This window comes from Chiloscyllium punctatum, chromosome 10, assembly GCF_047496795.1.
Source record: "Chiloscyllium punctatum isolate Juve2018m chromosome 10, sChiPun1.3, whole genome shotgun sequence".
NCBI classification, from domain to species: Eukaryota; Metazoa; Chordata; class Chondrichthyes; order Orectolobiformes; family Hemiscylliidae; genus Chiloscyllium; species Chiloscyllium punctatum.
Genome location: NC_092748.1, coordinates 38,641,541 through 38,660,147, shown reverse-complemented (window position 1 = coordinate 38,660,147; position 18,607 = coordinate 38,641,541). Strand labels below are relative to the sequence as shown.

At 40.0% G+C, this 18,607-nt stretch overlaps 1 protein-coding gene across 1 annotated transcript in view; it reads right to left on the bottom strand.

Moving 5' to 3' along the window:
• dnah7 (dynein, axonemal, heavy chain 7) overlaps nucleotides 1-18,607 on the bottom strand; it is a 398,230-nt gene that overhangs the window by 254,832 nt on the left and 124,791 nt on the right. The window contains exons 27-30 of the mRNA XM_072578963.1: nucleotides 17,480-17,692; nucleotides 17,260-17,358; nucleotides 12,697-12,945; nucleotides 10,583-10,732 (exon numbers count right to left, since the gene is read on the bottom strand). Coding sequence (XP_072435064.1) covers nucleotides 10,583-10,732; nucleotides 12,697-12,945; nucleotides 17,260-17,358; nucleotides 17,480-17,692 — 711 coding nt within the window. The remainder of the gene's footprint in view (nucleotides 1-10,582; nucleotides 10,733-12,696; nucleotides 12,946-17,259; nucleotides 17,359-17,479; nucleotides 17,693-18,607) is intronic.

The window sequence follows — 18,607 nt, the reverse complement described above, 5'->3', positions numbered from 1 at the left end:
ATGAGGGGCATGGATAGGATAAATAGATAAAGTCTTTTCCCTGGGGTCAGGGAGTCCAGAACTAGAGGGCATAGGTTTAGGGTGAGAGGGGAAAGATATAAAAGAGACCTAAGGGGCAACTTTTTCACACAGAGGGTGGTACGTGTATGGAATGAGCTGCCAGAGGAAGTGGTGGAGGCTGGTACAGTTGCAACATTTAAGAGGCATTTGAATGGGTATATGAATAGGAAGGGTTTGGAGGGATATGGGCCGGGTGCTGGCAGGTGGGACTAGATTCGGTTGGGATATCTGGTCGGCAATGATGGGTTGGACCAAAAGGTCTGTTTCCATGCTGTACATCTCTATGACTCTAGCTGAACTTGGAATTCTGCTAATCCCTGTAGAGACGATGAAAGCAATCACACATATGAAAAACAATATAGCAGCAGGAGATGATAGAATACCCACTAAAATTTTTAAGCACAGAAGAGAGGAATTAATATTACAGCTTCACGTCCTCAGCCTGTACATCTAGAATGAAGAGGAAATCCAAAATAATCAAGGGCTTCAAAATCAAAAGTTGTAACAATTTCCATAAAAGGGAATAAGTCCAATTGTCGAAATGAAGCATCTTCCTGCTCTCCCCCTCAGGGAAGATCTTTCCAAGATCACACTTGAAGCAATACAAATTTCAAATCAAACAGCTACCCTCTAAATTTCAGTGTGAGTTTATCCATCAAGCAATATAGCCGATATGATTTTCAATGCTTGATAACAAAAATAAAAGTTATGAGCAACACAAAAGTGGTTAAATAGCATTGTTTGACTTGAAAAACTTCTTTCAACTCTTAAGTCATGGGGGATTCATGGATATTTACGCAGAAGTTTGGGTTTCCTATGAAATGTGTCATGACTTTTTGCCTACCTCACGATGATGCGAAAATGGTGATCCTTAGACACAGATCTATCACTGACAACTTGGGGGGTTAGGTCAAGAATCAAACAAAATGAGGCTCCATAATTTTTCATTTTATCTTCCTCGATGTCATAGAATGTCTAATCAGAGACAAGCTCCCTGCTGCACTGCAGCTTATTTATCAAATAGGCAGGAAACTATGTTATCTCAGACACCATCAATCAAAAACTAAGATCATCCAGGCTGATGATCCTGCAGTAAGATATAAGATATCCAGAGAAGTGTCGACATAGTTACTGAGGCATATGAAGATGGGACTTAACTCAAAATTCAGAAGATCAGAGTCCTCCATTAGCAAGTGTTATGACGAGACAAAGAGAGGGAAAAATCAGCTCCACTCTTCTTAAGGTAAAAACAATGACTGCAGATGCTGGAAACCAGATTCTAGATTAGTGGTGCTGGAAGAGCACAGCAAATCAGGCAAAATCCGAGGAGCAGTAAAATCGACGTTTTGGGCAAAAGCCCTTCATCAGGAATAAAGGCAGAGAGCCTGAAGCGTGGAGAGATAAGCTAGAGAAGGGTGGGGGTGGGGAGAAAGTAGCATAGAGTACAATAGGTGAGTCTTCCAGGACGACTAATTCAGAATCCACTTTTCTTAAACCCATCTTGGTCTGAGCAACACTTCTTAATTTTTTTTTTGGAATCTAGCTATAACTTTGCAATGAAACTATAATTAACTAAATCAAAATGAAGGGGACAAATTATAAGTCTTCTTGAGCATAACAAAGAGGAGTTTTATTTCCTACTAATCCCAAAAACATACTAAAAATATGACAGCAAAAAAACACTCAAACAGAGGTAATAAGTTTAAAAAGGGAGGAAAAATGTTTAATAATACATGCAGGAAGGTAAAGGCAATTGAATTTTGATGTTCTTAGAGTCCTCGAGGTGTTAGATTAATCTAAGGCCAATTATTTAAATGTTGACACAGTGTGCCACAGTGGCAAAGTTTGTAGATTTTGAATTTTCAATGAACAGTTGTTGTTGCATTTTGCTTTTACACTGGACACTGAGATGAAGAGACATGCCAAATGGAGATTCCAAACATGGTGGCACAGTGGCTCAGTGGTTAGCACTGTTGCTTTACAGCACCAGGGACCTGGGCTTGATTCCCACCTCAGGTGATTGTCTGTGTGGAGTTTGCACATTCTCCCTGTGTCTGCATGGGTTTCCTCCGGGTGCTCTGGTTTTCTCCCACAATCCAAAGATGTGCAGCTCAGATGAATTGGCCACGCTAAATTGCCCATAGTGTTAGGTGCATTAGTCAGGGTGAGGTAATGAGTCTGGGTGGATTGCTGTTCGGAGGGTTGGTGTGAACTTGTTGGACCTGTTTTCATACTGTAGGGAATGGAATCGAATTGAAAAAAACTTCTTTCAGGTATCAGCTTGTCCACTATTTTCTCTCTACTTTGCTGCTCAAAGCAGTTGTTGATCTCGGTACATCTAGATATTTATGAGTTTGCTGTACTGCTTTTCCAAGTTGAATATTCTGCAGACAATCTTATGCAAGTGTGAATTAAACAAGATGCAAATTACATCAGCTGGAAATGGGGTAAGTAACTTTGGGAGAGAAAATGCTTGAGGTTAGGTTAAGAAAGGAAAGAAGAGTCAACACAGACAAACTGGAATATTCAGAATGGTCTTGGCAGAAATCTTCAGTAGACTTTACTGTCACTCTAATTAATACACATTATTAGCATCTTGTTTCCTTGTTTCATGACCAATCAGAGAAGGTGGTGGTGAGTACATATCAGATCTGTCAAACTGAAAGAGTTATAATTGAAAGGATACTATCCTGAATCACAAAAGCTCAATTGCAAATGCATTTTTAAGATTACAGCAATCCAGGAATGTACAGAATAACTAGGTGGGCTGCTCCCAGGGTTCTCTCTCTTTCCTGGAAGTCCTGCTGTGAAATCTGAGGGACTGTAGTGAGATGATGTTTGCTCAGAATTGGAGGAAGAGAACAGCTTTTCTAAGCAAGCAGGCTGGACTGATATGGCCAAGGATGTCAGCAGACATGTGATCCCTTCAAACTGGAGAAAGGACACCGAAAAGGACCCAGGACCTCAAGAATCCATGGCATTTTAAAGCCAAAACATTTTCAGGGGCCAATTTCCATGTTCTGACCTCCTTGCACAACTCTGTGTAGAATAAGATACCTTGAATGTCTACTCACCCTCTCCCTCATCCTTCCTATACCTTTCCCTCTTGCAGGAGAAGCACATAGTTTTGATACATAGAAAACGTAGTGATTGTAATGCGATCCAAGTGGATCTCATAGAATACAAGTTCCCTGATTCAACTGTTGCTCTGGCCCAATTAGGGAGCCATGGCTGATAGATATAAACAAGAGTGTCACTCTGAGTGCTGGCTGTGAGGGAGCTGGATCAATGTCAAGGACTCTCCACATTAAATAAAGGGTGGCTTGGTGACAGGATAACAACCTCTGAGGAGTTATTTCTGTAACAACAAGAGAAAAGCACATTCCTGAAGCAATTCACTCACAATGACCATGTTTGAGTTGTGGTAAGCATTTCTGGCCTCATGTAATTGTTTGGGAACCTTGATATGTTCAATCCTGCTGTCGAAGACTGGGTCCAGTATGTGGAAAGAATGCATTAATTTTCCAGGCAAATGACATTGGGGCAGATGAGCAGCAAGGAGTAATTCTCCTGACAGCTTGTGGACCGGCAGCTTTTTCGGGTATAAGGAGTCTGACTTTCCCTGAGGCAGGAGATACTAAAACCTTTCATGAGTTTGCAGATTTAGTTAGGAAGTATTATGACCCCAGCGTCTTCTAATTCTGAGACACTATTGATTTTATTCAGCAATTCAAGAACCAGGAGAATCCACATCAGGTTTTTGACTAGGTTAAGATGACTGACAGAGACATAAGACTTTGGTTGAACCCTTAATGAGATGCTGAGAGACCATTTGGTATGTGGGATTAATGATATAACCATGCAAAAGCACCTACTAGCTGTAATCCATCTGGACTTCAAACAGGCACTGTCTTTATGATTGAAAAATACAATAAATGGAGTATATGAGTTGCAGGATTTTCTGATGAAAGTGGACACCCTCGCCAGGCCAAATGAATTTGAGAAACACCACTTGAATGAAGGCACTGCATAGCCTCATTGAGGACATATCCTGAACAGAGACTCCAGGTCAGCCCACAGCAAAACCTCAAAACAAAGCCAAGCCTTAGCCAAACGGTCACAATTTTCTTCAGGATCCGGCCCATCAAGCCATTGTAGTTGCTTCCATTATGTGGACATGAGACAACAAAAGAGTCCCACTAGACCTAAATTGAGTAAGAGGACTCATAGGCCATATCCAAGAGAGTGCACACCCAGGAAAGTCCACTTCATCTGGTATGGAACAGCTAAATTGCATAGCACCATCCAAATCAGAACCAATCAAAATAAACATCCTGTTAAATTGTCACATGGTTCTTCCTTGATCAGATGGGCCGATGGGCTGAAATGTGGCAGATGGGAGTTTAATTTAGACAAATGTGAGGTGCTGCATGTTGGAAAGGCAAATCAGGGCTGGACTTACACACTTAATGGTAAGGTCCTGGGGAGTGTTTCTGAACAAAAAGACTTTGGAGCACAGGTTCGTAGTTCCTTGAAATTGGAGTTGCAGGTAGGTAGGATAGTGAGAAGGCATTTGATATGCTTTCCTTTGTTGGTCAGTACATTGAGTAAAGGAGTTGGGAGGTCATGTTGCAGCAGTACAGGACATTGGTTAAGCCACTTTTGGAATATTGCGTGCAATTCTGACCTCCCTGCTTTGGAAGGATGTTGTGAAACTTGAAAGGGTTCAGAAAAGATATTGCCAGGGTTGCAGGATTTGAGCTATAGGGAAGACTGAATAGGCTGGGGCTATTTCCACTGGATCGCGGAGGCTGAGGGGTGACCATATAAAAGTGTATAAGATCATGAGGGGCATGAATAGGGTGAATAGGCAAGCTCTTTTCCCTGGGGTGGGTAAGTCCAAATCTAGACAACATAGGTTTAAGGTGAGAGGAGAAAGATTTAAAAAGGACCTAAAGGGCAACTTTTTCATGCAGAGGATTGTGCGTATATGGAATGAGCTACCATAGGAAGTGGTGGAGGCTGGTACTATTACAATATTTAAAAGGTACTTGGATGGGTACATGAATAGGAAGGGTTTAAAGGAATATAGGCCAAATTTTGGCAAATGGGACTAGATTACTTTAGAATATCTGGTCAGCATGGACAGGTTGGACCAAAGGGTCTATATCCATGCTGGACATCTCTATGGCTCTAATGTAGTAATACCAGTGCAGCTGTTTCAGTGACTGCAGAACCAGTCTTTGACAAAATTCACTCTGGTCTACAACCCTTAAGTTTTTGCAAGATCTCGGCCAGACTGAGAACCTATACCAGGGAATTTTACAGCTTAAGGGTACAACTTCAGTTCTGTCCAATACAAGAAGCAACTGGTTCAGTTACCACTGATTGTCGTAAGAGGCTTGGACCAAACTTAATGGGGCAATTGGTCAAAAAAGTTTCACCTATATTGGCTCAACATTTTTTGATCAGAAATTGGCTGCTGAGTGAAGTGCTGATTAAATACCTGGATATTTTTCAGGAAGAACTGGAATCCATCAAAGGGGCCAAGGCCACCTTACATGTTGACCAAGAAGCAAATCCATGAATCTGCAAGGGCCCTTCTGTACCATTTGCCTTACATGCAAAAGTAGAGGCAGAAATCAGAAGGCTGGAAAACCAAAGAATCATCAAACCAGTCCAATTTGTGGAATGGCATGACTGAAGGTAACTATTGTGAAGCCCGATGAGTCAGTTCACATTTGTTGGGATTTTAAACAAATGGTAAACTGCTTTTCACAGCTGGATAAATACCCAATCCCTTGCATAGAGGATTTATACACAGTGCTGGTTGGGGGTGGGGGGTAGCGGTGAAATGTCCTTCGCAAAGCTTGACATGAGCCATGTATACTTGCAATTATAGTTAGGTGAGAATTCCCAATTAATACCCGGAAGTGTTTGTACCAATACATGAGCCTGCCATTTGGGATATTGTCAGGCTGTGTAAGTTTGGACTTTGGAGAACATTTTACAATGCCTATCGCATGTTGGCATTTATCTAGATAACATAGTATCAGGGAAGACCAATAAAGAACACTTAGAGAACTTGAACAAAGTTCATAGACATTTCTCCCTGGCAAATGTACGCCTTAGAAGGAAATATGTGTCTTCCAGTCACCCCTAGTGAACTATTTGGGCAACAGAGTCAACAAGATCAAGTTACACCTATTGGAAGATAAAGTGAGGGCAATCAAAGGTGTCTGGCTCCCACACCTGTACCACAGCTTAGGTGTTTTCTTGGGATGATGAATTATTATGAAAATTTCATACATAATCTATCCTCCATTCTGGGACTTTTGCATCAATTCTTTAAAGATTGTCAGCCTTGGAAATGGTCATGTAGCTAAGCCATAGCTTTCAGGGAAGTGAAGAAACAGTTGTCATCCTCTCAAGTGTTGGCACACTATGATCCCAAGCGAGATCATGCGTCCCCATACAGCACTGGAGTACAATTAGCTCATAAGTAGCCGAATGGAAAGGAACTCCCTATAGCATATGAATCCAGAGCATAAATATGCCAGATAGAGACGGAAGGCTTGGCTGTCATATTTGGAGTCAGGAAGTTCCACCGATACCTTTATTATAATAATGGACCACAAACCCCTATTAGGTCTACTTAAAGAGGACTATGCTGCACCATCCATAGCTTCAGGCTAAATCAGCTATGGCCTCTCAGACTAAGTGCATATAATTGCAAGTTGGAACACTGTCTGGGAGGCCAAGTAACAAATGCAGACACATTCAGCCATCTCCCACTGGCAGATCCATCACCAGTGGTACCGCCACTGGAAGAGTCTGTGGTGGTTTTAAATGTTCTGGACACACTTCCAGTCACAGTTGAGAATATCAGACTTTGGGCACAGAAAGATCCAACTGTGGTAAAACCAAAACAGCTGGTGATGATGGAGGTAATTAAAGGGCTATCACAATCAGAACTGAGACCTTCTTGAACCTGGAGAGACCAGATCACAGTACAGGATGACATATTATTATGAGGAGCAAAAGTGATTCTCCTGAGCAAAGGTGTCCCCACACACTGGCTGAATTCTACCAGGGTCATCCAGCAATTTCCAAGATGAAGATTTTACTGAGAAGTTATGTCTGGTGGCCAGGATTGGATGCAGACATAGCCGCATTGGTGGGGCAGTGCCTAGAGTGGCAACAAGGACAAACACTTTGCCAGCAGCTCCCCCATATTCAAATGAATGTCCGAGTAAAGTGTGGACATAGTTACACATCAACTATGCAGGTCCTTTCATGGGCTCAATATTCATAGTCATTGTGAATGCCATGCAAAGTGATTAGACATACATAGAGTGTATTTGTCAAGTAAGGGGACAATGATAGAAAAAGATTGTGCGTATCTCTTGTAATACACGGACTCCTGAAACTATCACACATAACAGGCTATTGTTTACCAGCAGGGAATTTGACTACTTCCTAAAGTCAAATGGTATTTGACATATAAGGACAGTTCCATACCATTATTATCCAATGGTCTGGCAGAAAAAGCAGTCCAAACTTTGAACACCAGTTTAAAGAAATAGTCTACAGCTTCACTAGACACAAAACCGCCCCAGTTCCTCTTTGATCATAGAAGTATCCCTAATGCATCTACAGGGATAGTTCCAGCAGAACTATTAATAGGGAAAAGAATCCATGGCAAGCTAAATCTAATCTTACCTGAGGGTGAGGGTGAAATGGATTCAGGAACACCAATGCTGGACACATGACTCCACTAATTGAGAGAAACAGTTTATTTAGGGGACGAAGTTTGGTGTAGGAACCATAAGAATGGCCCTTGCATGGGGAAGAGGCATAGTCGGCATGAGGTCAGGTCCATTGACATGTAAAATTCAGGTAGGTGTAACAGTCCTCAACAAGCATATGGACCATATGAAAGTTGCAAACTCGCAAAAAGTGCAGGACCAAAATGTGCCTGGCTGTTCCAGAACCCATAGGATCTCCCTCTCCATCAAGTGTGGAAGATACCTCGGAATCTGAGATGGACACAGCAAATGTCGCCATATTTGCCTCCTGAAAAAGAGAATTCATTTCTTCTGAGAGACTCTGGGTGCAAGAGGTGAGCTACTGTGCATTACATATCAGAGGCAGAGTTGGAGGAACCTGACCTGGTAATAAAATGCCCCAGGAAGTGCTACAAAAAAGAATAAGCCTATATTGTTGAAAGAGGGATAGGGATGCAGTGAGTGCAATGAGGTCAACCAGGTGAACTTAATAGAATAGGAGTTCCCTGAATGGGACTATTAACTTGGTCCAATCAGGGAGCCCTGGTTGACAATAAAAAAACAAAAGTGTCAGAAGTTCTGTTCATTCTGAGAGCAGGCTCTGAGGGATCTGGATCAGTGTCAAGGACTTTCCATGTGTAAATAAAGGGTGACTTGGTGATGGATTCTGACCTGAATTAAGGTAAGAACTGAAGTAGTGGTATTGGAAAGGGGTAGTGCTTCAGCAAAGGGCACAAGCAGTTAACCATGCACACATGGCCATTAGGAAGATGATCTTGTTTCAGAAAACTGTCATGAATAAACTACCATGAAAGGCTTAGCATTCTGTGGTTCAGACATGTCCAAGTGAATTAATCTTCTGCCTTTATAGATCCCGTGTTTGGATTCTTACCTCTTTTTAACTTGTTCTCTCTGGTCTTTGCTTCTGCCCTGTGGATACTCAATATGTGGTGGAAGTGAAGGCAGCAGCAGCTGCTGATGTTGGTGTTGATGTTCACAAGAAATGTAAGATAGAGAAGAATGGCAGAAAGAAAATCAATTGGAAATGAGTGAACAGCAAGATAGATGAATGACTTCCAAGACATTAGCAACCATTGGTCAAGCAGAGATGCACAATCTGAGAAGAAGTGTTTTGAGCAGCAGTCCCTCTTTTGGCCAGGGTTAGAACTCTTTAGTTTTACTGATCAAAGCCCTTCTTGTCACTTGTTCAACACTGGTGTGTTGCTCACATCCAGAAATAGAGTCATAGAGTAATAGAGATGTATAGCATGGAAACAGACCCTTCAGTCCAACTCATCCATGCCGACCAGATATCCCAACCCAATCTAGTTCTACTTGCCAGCACCTGGCCCATATCCCTCCAAACCCTTCATATTTATATCCCATCCAGATGCCTTTTAAATGTTACAATTGTACTAGCCTCCATCACTTCCTCTGGCAGCCCATTCCACACACGCATCACTCTCTGCGTGAAAAAGTTGCCCTTTAGGACTCTTTTGTAACTTTCCCCTCTCACCTTAATTCTTGGCCCTCTAATTCTGGACTCCCCCACCCCAGGGGAAAGATCTTGTCTATTTTTCCTAACCATGCCCCTCATGATTTTATAAACCTCTATAAGGTCATCCCTCAGCCTCCGAAGCGCCAGGGAAACAGATTCAGCCTATTCAACCACTCCCCATTGCTCAAATCAAACCTGGCAACATCCTTGTAAATCTTTTCTGAACCCTTTCAAGTTTCACAACATCCTTCCGATAGGAAGGAGACCAGAATTGCACGCAATATTCCAAATAGATACCTTGGCTGTTAAACCAGATGCTTCTAAAAACAATTCATAGTAATACTTACTGGAATATATAAATGACATAGCCAACAGCTCATCGCTTACCTTCAGGTGAAATGTGGAAGAGTGCTAGCGGATTTCAGAATTCTGATACGACATTACTTTTAGGGATATTAAAATTCTGCACAGGTCTAAACTTGCCTGTAAGAACCTCCACCGACAACTCTGCAACCCCATCCCTCTGCCCCCACCAACAGAATGGACACAAAAGCCCTGGAAACATTTAAGAAATAATAAAAATGTATAATGGCTGAAGTAGAGGGAATGGGAAAAATAGTGAGGCAAGCTCAAAGGTCAGTATGCTGGCATCATTCAGCCCCTGAGCTATTTACCTGAGTCTCTGATTGGCTTTAGATCTCATGAGGCAATGTGACGACTACAGCTGCACAGAGGCAGTTTCACAAGGGCATACTATGGGGCTACTGCTTCAGGAAGGCTTTAAGTACTTTCCAGATTGCCAGCCTTTAGATTGAGTGGTCGACTTCTTTGTGCAGGGATCCCGCTCCATAATGACAGTTCAGGGTATAAAATTGGGTGGATATTACCACACATTCCCAAATTGAGGCACCTTCTCTCTTTCACACATGAGAAGGCAGCATGTTGCTTCTTCAATGCTGGAAAGCCTGCAGTTGACACTCCAACATCAAGAACCCACCTGCCAACCTGAATTGGACAACAAACATGCCTAATAGCTTAAAGTTGTAAAGGGTGCTGTGGAAATGCCAGTCTTAATTTTAACACTTTTACCTCCATTTTGAAGTTTTGCTCTATTATGAAAGTGCATATCCTTAAATACTTAGAACTTTTTGTACAAGAATTTCATAACTTCCCACTTATTGCAGCACTTTAATATTGGTTGTACAACTGAATATTAACATAATTCACAAATACTTACAGAAGAAACAGCAAATGCTCGGTAGCTAACAGCCAGAATACCATCAGACCATTCATGTGACACCTTATCAAACTGGCCATATAACTGACCCATAGTGATAGCCTTGGGATTAATGACTGTGATTTGAACTTTGTTCTCTTCCAGAAGCCCCTAAACAAAAAATAATAAGTAGAGATTTTGCAGTAAGAGTAGCATGTTAAAATCTGCTATGATTAGATAATTACTGGCATGTGAGATGTTCTTATGGCACATAATAGAAAAATCTCAATCTCACAGCATTGTCTTCCATTATTTGACAAAATTAATAATTATTCTATGTTAGGACAGCAGCATCTGATGTACAATAATTGTCAATGACAATTAAAGTTCACTTTCTCATTAAAGCACCAGACACATGCAGTCAACACCATCTATAAGTCACACACCATCCCAACATGCAACTATGTCATCATTGCTTCATTGTTACTTTCAATATCTAATAGCATTGTATAGATGCACACCACATGAAATGCAGCAGTTCAAGAAGATGGCTCACCACCACCTTTAAGCTTGGGCAATTTCCAGTGAAGCTCGTATTACAAGTGCAAATGAGAAAACATTTAAGGGATGCTTACTGGCCACTTCATTCAGTTTCCATTATATTGCATTATATTGTAAATACATACAAGTAGATGAAATTAAGATAAATAATTTCACGGTTCTATTTTGAAGTTTACATAGAAACATATGAAATAGGTGCAGGCGTAGGCCATTTTGGCCCTTCGTGCCTGCAAAACCATTCAATGTAATCATGGTTGATCATGCAATTTCAGTATCCTACTCCCACCTTCTCTCTACACCCCTTGATCTCTTTAGCTGCAAGGGTCACATTCAGCTTCCTCTTGGACATACCTAGCAAGCTGCCCCCAACAGCTTCCTGTGGAAGAGAATTACACAGTTTCACAACTCACTTCTTCCTCATCTCAGTCCTGAATGGCTTACCACTTACTCTTAGACTATGACCCCTAGTTCTTGACTATCCCAACATCGGGAACATTATTTCTGCATCTCACCTGTCCAGTCCCATCAGGTTTTTATATGTTTCTATGAGATTCCCCACCGCGCCCCCCCCCCCTCATTCTACTAAATTTCAGTGAATACAAGCCCAGTCTTTCTTCATATATTAGTCCCGTCAGCCCAGGAATCAGTCTGGTGAACCTTTACTGAACTCCCTCAATAGCAAAAATGCCCTTCCTCAGACATGGAGACCAAAACTGCACACCAAGGCCCTGAATAACTGCAGCAAAACTCTTATACCCAAACCCTCTTGCTGTGGCAGCCAGCATGTCATGAGCTTCTCTCTCCGCCTGCTGCATCTGTGTGCTAATGTGCGGTGACTGTTCCAATCGGACACCCAAGTCTCCATGTACCTCATCTTTTCCTAAGCTGCCACCATTTATATAAGAATGTGCCTTCCTATTTTTTGCCACTAAAGTGGATAACCTCACATTTATCTACATTATGTTGCATTTGCCAAGTATTTTGCCCACTCAGCCAGTAAGTCCAAGTCACCCCACATCCTCCTCACATAACACACTGCTATTTGGCTTTCTGTGGTCTACAAATTTGGAGATGTAACATTCAATTCCTTCATCCAAATTGTTAATGTATATTGTGAACAGTTGGGGTCCCAGCACTAAACTCTGCACCACCCCATTCGTCACTGCCTGCCACTCTGAAGTGTATTCATTTATTCCAACTCTCTGCTTCTTGTCTATCAACCAGTTCTCTATCTACATCGTTAAAAATCACACAACACCAGGTTATAGTCCAACACGTTTAATTGGAAGCACGCTAGCTTTCGGAGTGACGCTCCTTCCAAAAGCTAGTGTGCTTCCAATTAAACTTGTTGGACTATAAATTGGTGTTGTGATTTTTAACTTTACACACCCCAGTCCAACACCGGCATCTCCAAATCTATCTACATCAGTACACATTTATTAGTATACCTATTATTAAAATGCTCATTTGGTTTACATGCTTGCTCAAAATAATAAGTATAAAATGCAACTGACTGATGATGATGATAAAATAAATGAAGACATACTAATCAACATGCCAAATTTCATTTCTACCTTTTCACAAATATCATGTAGAGCACCAGCCAGGACTCTATAAGCGGATGTTTTTCCACCAAATGGTTCTCCAACAATCATAAATCCATGACGCACAATCATCATTTCATAAATTTGTAATATCTTCTGTGAGAAGAAATCTGTCATTTGCAAATTCAAGTGTTCACAATTCTCTCTGATTGCTTCCAGCAAGACACGGTAGTCAGGTTTCGGTAGTTTTATTCCAGGAAACAAATCTGATGTGATTCCCTACCAATATTAAAAAAAAGATTTACTATAGCATAATAGGTGTTAAATTTCTGGCTGATTACTTCAATTTCAATAGATCTATGTTGTTCTATTGCTTAAAGAAGCAGTAAACCATCAATGTATGATGTGCTATGGAGAGACTATTAATTTTCTTTCAGACTGACTGTGCTTTGTGAGACAGATGATTTATCTCTACAAGTTCAAAGCTAACTTTAATTGAATTTTTTACTTACTAAATGAATTATCTGTGATTTAGTTCAAATGGTTGATTTTATCAATACCTGCTGGGGATCATTAGACAATTATGCATATTTGTTTCAGAATCTACACCATGAAGCATTATGTTGGTAGGCTTATTCAAAAGGAACTACACAGTGAAACTTCATTCACAGAAGAACCTAAAATATGCAAATATATAGGCACACAATTCTGTAGCTGTAATTAATATTTATACAGTGTACTCCGTGTATTAATTACAGGTCATTCTGCGATAACATACGTTTCATTAATACAAGTTTGCTGTAACGCGATTGACGAATAGGGGACACTGTTTCTAAAGCGCAAACTTTTAAAACATGTCTTGGCTGTAACACGATTACATCACCAACACTTTAAGCACAACCTTTCAAAAAGGCAGGGTTGCACAAGAACGCAACCATCACGTTATAGAAAAACTACCTGTAGGAGAAAATTAAAACATTTAGTTGGAGGAATGGAAGATGAAACAACAAGGTAACTTCACAGGAACATTTAAAAAGTTGGGAAAATGGTAACATGATGGAATGGTTTATAGCAGAGGAATCATGAAAGTCCAAGATTTAAATGATGGAACAGAAGGGCTTAATAAACAAAAAAAGTAATTATCAAGACTCACAGGAATCTAAGGTGTGTGCGTAGGACAAAAAGCTGGAGAAGGAAGAAGGAGTAGGGTGTTTTTATGGATGCATTTGAAGATGGAGGAAGATGATTCTAAAATCAATCCACTGTGGTCTAGAGAACCTGTGTGACTTAGTAAGGATGTCCAACAGATAATAGAAGACCAGAAGATTCAGAGCAGTGTTGATGAGCACCCACATTTTGTAAAGGATCAATTGTTGAGGAAAGCATTAGCAGAATTGTTCTTTGGGATATCAAGGAGAGGCATTTTAATTGTACAGAATTAATTTATTTAGACCTTCCCAATACAGCTCTCGCTTAATCACCTAGGTCCTATCTTGTAATTAACAGTGGGATTGTCCACACATAGATTTTGATTTAAGTTATGGATGACAGGTCAAAAGTCTCTGACACTAAAGTTAGTGTCAGAAACATTTTATATGGGACTAGGCAGCATAATTTTGCACATTAGAACTTAATATCTTCTGGGTAAATGTTACACATGTGTGGGTTGGGACTTCAAGATCCAGATGTATAACAACAATGAACATTTTAATATTCACTATTGTTGCCATCAGAAGATTACAGGTCAATAAATTATGGTGAACAAAAGCAGATTAGAGAAAAGAAAAGGTGAGTGACAATGGAACATTCAAAAATTGTAATGAGGTTAAAGAAATCAATGAGTATAACGTGCAGCAGGCACTACAAAATTAGTTTGGTTGGTGGCTAACTAGAATGATGATGTTGTCATCGAGTCATTTAGCACGGAAACCGACCCCTCAGTCCAACTCCTTCGTACTGACCAGGTCTCTTAAATTGAACCTGTACTCTGTACAATTTTAGTTCCACTATTTTAGGATGGATGTTATTCAACTGGAAAGGGTGCAAAAAATTCTGTAGTTGTACCTACCTCTAGCAATTAATCTGATAGTACATTCCATAAATGCATCACCTTCTGTGTGAAAAAGATGCCCCCTACGTCCCTTTCAAATCTTTCTCTCTCTCTCTCTCTCTCTCCTTAAATCCCTCTGGTTTTGGACTTCTCTAACGTGGGGGAAACAACTTATCTCTGCCCCTCATGATGTTATAAACCTCCATAAAATCACTCCCCAGCCTCATACACACCAGGGATAAAAGCCCAGCCTATCCAGCCTCTCCCTATGACGCAAACCTTTCAGTCTCGGTAACATTCTTGTAAATCCTTTTTGCACACTTTCCAGTTGAATAACATCCATCCTAAAGTACTGGAACTAAAATTGTACAAAGTACTCCAAATGTGGCCTTAGCTATGTCTTGTATAGTCATAACATGATGTACCAACTCCTGTACTCAATCCTCTGACCAATGAAGGGAAGCATGTCAAACAGTTTCTTCTTCATCTTATCTACCTGCAACACCACTTTCAAGGAACCATCTACCTGCACCTGTAGATCTCCCTGTTGATAACACTTCTCAAGGCCCTACTCTCAACTGTACAATTCCTATCTTGATTTGTCTTACCAAAATGTAACACTTTGCATTTATCTGAATTAAACCCCATCTGACATTCCTCAGCCCACTGGCTCAGTTATCAAAAGTCCATTGTACTCTTAGATAATATTCTTCATTGTCCACTATGCCACCAATTTGGTATCATCTGCAAACTTTATATAAATGATGAACAATAGTGGACCCAGCATCAATCCTTGCTCCATACTGGTGATCACAGGCCTCCTGTCAGTACAACAATCCTCTATCGCCACCCACTGTCACATACTGTATAAAAAACAGGCAAGAAATACTTGAATGGAACATGTGAGAGTGACAAAAACAGACTTCTGTCAAAACAGTACTTCCAAGAACTTTTGAGATGAAAGGTTAGCTTCTATATATCATCCTAGTGAGGTTGAAAGCTTCCCCAGCATCATATGTAATTTATTTTAAGTAATTGTTCCAAGCTTAATTAAACCATTGATGTTTTAATGAAGCCAAAGGAATAGTAGAAGAACTGCAAAAAGATATCTGCAAATCATGTAGGCTCAATTATTTTGCTGTAAAGCTCAATAAGAGGATGTTAAGCTGGCCTTAATGAAAACACTCAAGTCAAGAATATAGAACATGTAATCACTACTTTTAAAAATATGAGTGTCCAGTTGAAGAAGGATAGGTCACAAAAAATGAACTGTATGAAGCTGCATGTAAAAAACACAGACCAATAAACTGATGTAGAGGGAACCTGAACTGAAAATATTGAAACTTCAGCAGAATACAAAAGACCAAATGCTTGTGGGTTCTTAGGAACTATGACAAATAAATGCTGCAAAAATAGCTTATTACTGCATTTCTGATAATTGTAGGACAAATAAAAGAATTTTACGACATAAAAGGATGGTTTAGGAAAAAAAGCCATGTCAAACAATTTAACTATGTTATCCATTTACCCAAACACTCAGAATCTCAAACAATTCAATATATTCTCTCCAAATCTACATTTTCCCAATACAGGTATTCCTATCTAGCTTAGCCTGCCCATACTCCCATATTAATTTCCAGTATAAACTGGTAAAAAAGCTATTTTTTAATCAACCTGGTCAGAAATATTATAACTTACCTCTGTTGCAAGTGGAACTTGAATCTACACCTTCAGAAAAGCTCCTTATAAATTGGATGTACATTTTAAAAAATTTTTTTGAGGAGCTAATGAACCAAAGCAACTAAATAACTATTGAACAGTTTCTTAAAGAGTGCAAGCTACAGTTACCCATTAGTGCCAGGCAGTCTTCCATCCAAGTATTAACTAGTTTTGATCTTGTTAGCTTTAAAAATCAAATTTTACAAACTATGAAGGCCGCCAGTCACATATATTGATGCATGGTAACTAATGTTTATTTTTAGTGTTAACAAAAATGTAAATTACTGAAGATGGTACCATCCATTTTTATACACATAAACTTTATTTATGGAACTAAACTGGCCCCACTACAGCACAATGACAAAAAATTATGCAAGTTCTTCAGCCACAGGCAAACCAATACCCTAAGTCACGCTATTACCCTAACTTGTGTTTTATCTTATTGATGAAACACTACACCATCTTATTTATTGATACCATAAGTTAAAGCATGACAAATGACCTGATTTGTTCCAAATGTTTAAGCCATAGCACTGCTCACATTGGACTGCTTCTTGTTTGAACGTTGATAGTTTTGAAGAATGCTGCAAAGACTGTGTAGGTGATGCGTATGCTTTATGTATGACTAAAATGCTGCCCTTTAATATATAGAAAGCTGTTAAAACAAAATCTAGTGAATATTAAATTGTATTCTTCCAAATTTTTAATTTGACAGTAATCACTCCTTTTGCTTGCTATTAACATTGCAAAATAACATTTTGCAGTTTTAAAATTAATAAATTTATTAACAAAGCTAAAATAAATAACAAGGAAAAAGGTTTTACCTCAAAAAGTGGCAAATCATGAGACAAGAACTTGGGCAAATTAACATCAATAATCGATCTCAGAAGCAAAACTTCTTCATTTTCTGTTGGATATTTCAACTAAATACAACAAAGAATTTATAATGTTATTCATTTGCTATAAAGATTTTATTATATATGTTGTGTAATAAGTTTTTGTTATCAAATCTCCTACATTAGGAAAACTACAACAATGCATTACCTTTATATTTCCAGCAGCAGTTAAGACAGATTTCACTGCACGCATCCCATAATCATAATGGGGCTGTGAAGACAGTTGTTCTGAACAAAGACGGTAGGTAGCTACAATCTTAACCGACAGAGGTCGAGCACTGACAAATCCACAAGAATAAAGTACGATCTCTGCAATCATGGCATAGTCTGGTACCATCATAGCTACTGTTCTGAACAGTGCCTAGAATATAATCATAAAGCAATAATTGAAGTATTAAAGTTTTATTCCTGGCAAATACGGTGCAAGAATATACAAGTCTATTTCAAATTTACAGAGATATAGAAGCCATTTTAACTGCTAACAGTGTTTCCAGAGGGAATCCTTAAACTCCAGGTAGATTCCCAGCTGGGCCTGACAATAGTAGGTTGGAGTGACTTTAATATTCACATGTATCTAGCCAACTGCCCATGCACAACAGGTGGGAAGTGTGAGTGGAAAACAGCCTCTGTGTGGGAGCTGAGGAACTTGCAGTATAGAAAGCTGAAAGGGGAGGGAGGAAAGTGTAAGGTTGTGGTTGGAGAAAGAGTGTTTTTGAAGTCTGAAGGAGGACTTTGGTCTACCACAAAGAAAAGTTAAAAAGAAGCTGACCAATAAAGTTCTTCTCATTTGACTTTATCTAGAAAAGCCATAGATGCTTCCCTCTCAAATTAAGGCTAAAATTGCAGGTCTATTGAGCAACATCAGATTCCCATCTTCTTTTGTAAATAATTGCCCCAATTTCTTGAAGAGGCAGCATTTGCCATTTCCTTAGAACAACAGATTAGGGTTAAGTTGGCACACCAATATATAAGTCACCGAGCATTTCAACCTGACCTCCCGATCACCAACTTCTTCAATTCCCCTTCCCACTTCTTCTCCGACATGTCCATCCTCAACTTCTTCCATTGCCACAGTGAAGCAGACCGCAAATTGGAAGAACAACACCTTATCTTCCACCTGAGCAGCCTACAAGCCAGAGGACTCAACATTGAGTTCTACAATTTCAAATAACCTTCCCACCCATCCGACTCTCTTTTCAGCCCCACCTCCTCCCTTCCATTCCACCTACTGACCCTTCCTTCCAGCTACCAACCGGATTCAAACCTCCCATCGACC